Here is a 5,000-nt window from a genome sequence, read left to right as displayed (position 1 = left end):
TCAAGTAACTCGTGCCGGAGTCGCGGTTACTCGAGTCGCTCATGGTCGCTTTGGGAGCTTCGGCGCAAGCCTCAGCTGCGGACGAGTCGGCACGCGGCGGATTTTCAGCTTTTAAATCAGCACTGGCTTCCCTTTGGGAAGAATTCTCTTCAATCACTTTAACACTGACTTTTACCACTTTTTCTTGAGAACTTTGGTCACCTCTCGCTTCACTCACGACTAAGTCAACAGCACTCCACTCCTCATCACACTCCACACTATTTGCACTTCTCAACATCAAGAGACTTTCCAAGACCTCATCGTTATTCCCTCGCCTCTCTTCTTCGCCCTCGCCTTCGCCAGCGCACTCATCCGGGGATTCCTCGCGCCCTATCTCATCCCGGTCACGCTCGCTCACTTCGCCGCACTTATCACTTCCCCTGATAAGTTCATTATCACCGCCACCTGCGTCGTGATCGCCACTCGCCTCTTCTCCTCTCACTTCACACTCTTTCGCAATAATATTATTCGCTTCAGTTTCCTCGGCCGTGCTCACGACAACTTCAACGATCGGTTCTTCTGCTCTGCCACCGTTCACTTCATTCACTTCGTCAGCTTCTCCCGCACCCACACGGAAGCTTAGCGAGTCCTGCACAGCAACACTTGTTAAACACTCGTCGTCGGTGCGAGTGGCCTCCTCTTGGAGATTCCCCAAGGCAGTCTCCGCCAACTCTGCCGCCTCCTCGACCTCTGCTGGTGCCACTAGCGAGGAAGATGATATGTCTGCGTCTCCTTCGGTAGGTGGCGGGAACTCGTCTGTCGCCCCTGCCTCCCCTGCACTCACGCCAGGTACTTCCTCGTTTGTGCAAGCCAGTGCAAGATCGTCAGCGAATTCCGTCGGGACATCAAGGATATCGCTGCTGACCACAGGCTGACCTTCAGCAACGCTTTCCCGAACAGCATCGGCAGCAACGTCCTCGAGCGTAATCGAGTCGAAGTCCCCTTCCAGCGACGAGTCTTTGGCAATTTCCGGCTTGTTGCCAGGGGCGGCGTCACAGGACTCTCCGTCGCCCACTTCGGTATCTTCCTCCCAGATGATCGACACTTCGGGAGAATAGCGATCGCGGAACGGCAAAGGCTCCACGAACGTCACGCCTCGAACGCCAACCACCACAGTGCCTCTGTCCTGGCACTCCACTATATAGCCGCCTGGCCTCTCGCCTGCACTCGCGGCGGACGCACACAAACAGCACTCCCCTCGCTCGACCCGGCTCCCACAGGGAACACAACCACTTGCGCCCTCCTCCTGCTGGAGCTCCTCTGGCCCGCTGTCTTTTTCCGATTCCTTATACTGCTTCTTTGGTGTCGCGGCTTCAAAAGCCTCCTCCTGGCTGACTCGGCCAAGGGAGCCGACGGGACTAGATTCTATCTCCTCCGACGGGAGGGTTTCCGAAGGGCTCGCGGGCTCACGCGGTTCGCTCTGGGCGTCCCTCAGAGTCTCGTCATCGGTCGAGGACTCCCCACCACCGTCATCCACCTGTTCCTGCGAGCTTACTGCGTACGTACGAGGGTCGACGTCGTGTTCTTCTTTGGTTACGCCTTGCACCTCTGCGCTTGCCCACGCCCTTTCCGCCTCCCTGCCTAGCACATCGCCCTCGTGACAGGGATGTTCCTCCCCGCCCCGCACTTCCTCAGGCACCCGCTCTTCGTCGTGACAATCTTGCTCTAGACAACAGAGGGCCGACGAATCACCCGCCTCGCCGTCCACAGGAGAACCACTGCCAGCGTCGCTCTCTGGACCGGATGGTATGTTAGATATGACGTCACTATCTCCCTGCCCAGGGCCCGTGGGTGCCAAACCGCCTTTTTCACCTTCACTGCCTCTGTCACTGCCGCTAACCAGGTCGACATAATTACCCTCATCCCCGCTATCATCGGGGACGTCGGCAGAGCATCCACTTTTGTCATCAGCGCTGACGATGCTGATACGGTCAGCGTCTACGTCAGCCGTGGCAGTCTCACCACTGCCGGCTGTTCGCTCACCCACATCTATCTCAATTACGGGGTCAGCGACGTCCAGCTCGGCACCCGCTTTTAGCTCGCCCACTTGTTCTTCACCGGATTCGCCTTCACAAGGATGTTCTTCGCCTGTGCCGTCGTCCACTCCTTGTTCTTTGGTGAGGTGGTCTTCCGATCTTTTCACAGACTGTTCTTTCTCGAGCTGAGGTCCACACATTGATTTCTTGCCGTTCTGCTCTTCACTTGGTTGATTTTTAGTATCTTGTTCTTCAAACGCCTGTTCTTCATTATCTTGTTCTTTACTCGAGTATTCTTCAGTGTCTTGCTCTTCTTCCGATTTCTTCTCAAAGTCCTGTTCTTCATCCAACTGGCTTCCCACATCCTGGCCTACAGAAAGTTCTTCATTTGTTTGTTGCTCTTGAAGGGATTCGTTGTCATGTTCGTTTACAATAAAATGTTCACCGAGTTGCTCTTCTGTTGAACGTAAATCAGAAGAATGGCATCCAAGTGACTGTTCTTCCTCACTCAGGTGATCATCGTCTTTCGGCTGTTCTTCAATAGGATGAAGCTCCGAAAATTCCGGATTTTCTTCAACACACGCGTGTTCACGCAGGTCGCCAGGTTGATCTTCAGTAGGATTGCCACCACAGGGATTAGGTTGTTCTTCAAGCGTGTGCTCTGACAAATCAATCAGATTTTCTAGAAGCGGTTCTTCACTGGGCCCGTCCGTACATAAGCGTTCTTCAGCAGAGGAAGGTGGTTCCAAAGGGTGTTCTTCAAAGGAATGTTCTTGGTCGGAATGATCATTAAACAAACATTCCTCATTAGAATTGGAATGCACTTCCGAATCATCCTTGGGAGATTTTTTCTCAATGAACAGTTCTTGAAAGGGTTCTTGCTGAACAAAACGTTCACTGGGATACCCGTGCTCTTCTCGCAGAAATTCTCCGCTGGTCCGTTCTTTAACTTCTTTGGCAGAGGAATCTTCAAAAAGTTCTTCTACACTGGGATGTTCTTCACAGTGATGTCCCTCACTGGAAGGGTCTTCCTCGCAGTGTTCTGCAGGGGAAGGTTCATCAGAGGCTTGTTCTTCACAGTGATAAGAAGCATATTCTTCGTGGAATGAACCGTCAACATTCCCTTCAGTGGAACGTTCTACAGGAGATTGTTCTTCACAAGAACTATTCTCTGACGACAGTACGCTTTCGCCGTTTTCTTGTGGATGTTCCACACGGGAATGTTCTTCGCAGGGGAGTTTTTCGGCAACATTTTCTTCCCGAGAATGTTGTAACTCCTCCTGTGGTTCTTCCTGTTCTGCCTCTATCTCATTTCCTCCCTCTTTCTCTTCTGGTTCCGTGCTTTCTCCAATTTCCTTTTTATCCTCTTCAGTGATCATATTCTCCGTCCCGCCCGTATCTATCATCTCCTCACTACCTTCTTCCTTATCGCCTTTCTCTTCTTCTTCCTCTTCTACCACACATTCTTTAACAAAAACGGCCTTTACCTCTTTGTACTCTTGCACGTTAATGCCATTTTCGAGGTCCTCCTCCTCTTCCCCCGCACTTCTTTCCCCTTCCTCCGTTTTATCATCATGACTCTCTTCGTCTCCGCATTCGCTACCTTTATCCTCCTCTGCTATCTCTCCCTCATCCACCGATACGCGGCGCTCCTCCCGAAGACGCTTCAGGTCGGACAAGACAAAGGGCTTTATGACGTCACGGGCATCCCCGCCAGCCCGCGCCTTGGTCCTGGAAAGGTCAGGCGCGTCGAGGCCCTGCCCGATCACGTGACCTAATTGAGCGCGCTTTGCGTTACTCTTATTGTTTTCGGTCTCGCGGCCAAGCGCGGGGGCATCCGGCGCTCGACCCTCGGGGGGCGTCCCGCAGACGGCCTTCTCCCATGGGCGCGAGAGCAGGCCTCGCTCCGCCGAGTCGTCAGCGTTATTGCGCGAAGGGTGGCCTTCGTCGCCGGGAAGCGTCGTGTTGATTAGCTCTGCGGCAAAGCCCAAGATCCCGCTGATTTTGAGGTACTCCCGCGTGACAAGGTTATTTCTGGGCCGACCCATATACTCTCTGTTATCTGTGACGTCATCTCCGGCACCGCTGGGTTCGCTAGCAACCTCGGCGAGTTCCTGTGAAGGTGCCCTTGGCTCGGAACCTCCGCTAGGGTCGTCGACTGACTCCTCCCCAACCAGACTGACCTCTTCTCTGTTTTCGAAGGTTACGTCATCAGTGCTTGGGTCAGCCGCGCCTTCGTCCATGTCATAAACTTGCTCTTTAATTTCACTTTCGTTATACACCCCCTCAGAATTGTAGATTAGCGGCATCGAAACATTGAGATTCTCCCCAAACATCACCTCTTTCGCCTCGCCGCCGTAGGTGCAGCCGCGAAACCCGCGAGAAAGACTTGTGAAAGATGCATTAGTCTGGGCTCGATCCGGGACGGCGTCGTACATCCCGTTTTCTGTGATGACGAGAGGGGGATACTCCTCTGCGGAGTCGTCCTCCCCCAACTCGTCGCAAGAGCCATCCTCGTCAACACTTATCACCTTCGCCAGGTAGGCCTTGCACCTGCCGTGGTCGCCGTCCGTACACCAGGGGACCAGGTCATCCTCCCCGTCACCCTCGCTGCGCAGGACTCGTACATATGGGTCATAATTACTCTCCATTTTTTCATCTCAAAAATATTCCTCACTGTTAGTGTTCGGCTCTCACACGCGCACTGATATCCAGTATCTCCATCGTGAACTCTTTATCTATCTATCGCCGTATTCAAGTCCTTGAGCACTTAATAAGATCACTTAAAATAGCTGTAAAGGAAAATAATAATGAGCCTAGAATAACACAAAAGAGAAAATTCCTCCTACGGGATCACGTCGCGTAACCTCACACTGATAGCACGGCCATCCCCGCCCCGTCCCCAGACCACAGACAACGCAACACAACTCTGCCTCGCTTGTTTACACTGTCACTCGCCCTCGACGCGCCTTCTTCCAGCAGTGC

At 53.3% G+C, this 5,000-nt stretch overlaps 1 protein-coding gene across 15 annotated transcripts in view; it reads right to left on the bottom strand.

Annotated features, from left to right (window-relative positions):
- Window positions 1–5,000, bottom strand: part of PDZ-GEF (PDZ domain-containing guanine nucleotide exchange factor) — a 312,141-nt gene that overhangs the window by 244,639 nt on the left and 62,502 nt on the right. For 14 of the 15 annotated variants that reach the window (XM_070136699.1, XM_070136688.1, XM_070136685.1 and 11 more), the window contains exon 2: window positions 1–4,807. This exon is cut by the window's left edge and continues 526 nt beyond it. In XM_070136699.1, coding sequence (XP_069992800.1) covers window positions 1–4,666 — 4,666 coding nt within the window. In that variant the 5' untranslated portion in view covers window positions 4,667–4,807. Of the gene's footprint in view, window positions 4,808–4,961 lie in introns of all 15 variants that reach the window. The other variant, XM_070136686.1, reaches the window with a different exon arrangement.

This window comes from Penaeus vannamei, chromosome 22 (genome assembly GCF_042767895.1).
Source record: "Penaeus vannamei isolate JL-2024 chromosome 22, ASM4276789v1, whole genome shotgun sequence".
NCBI lineage: Eukaryota > Metazoa > Arthropoda > Malacostraca > Decapoda > Penaeidae > Penaeus > Penaeus vannamei.
Note: the sequence above shows the minus strand (reverse complement) of the source record. Positions and strands in the feature narration are given on the sequence as shown.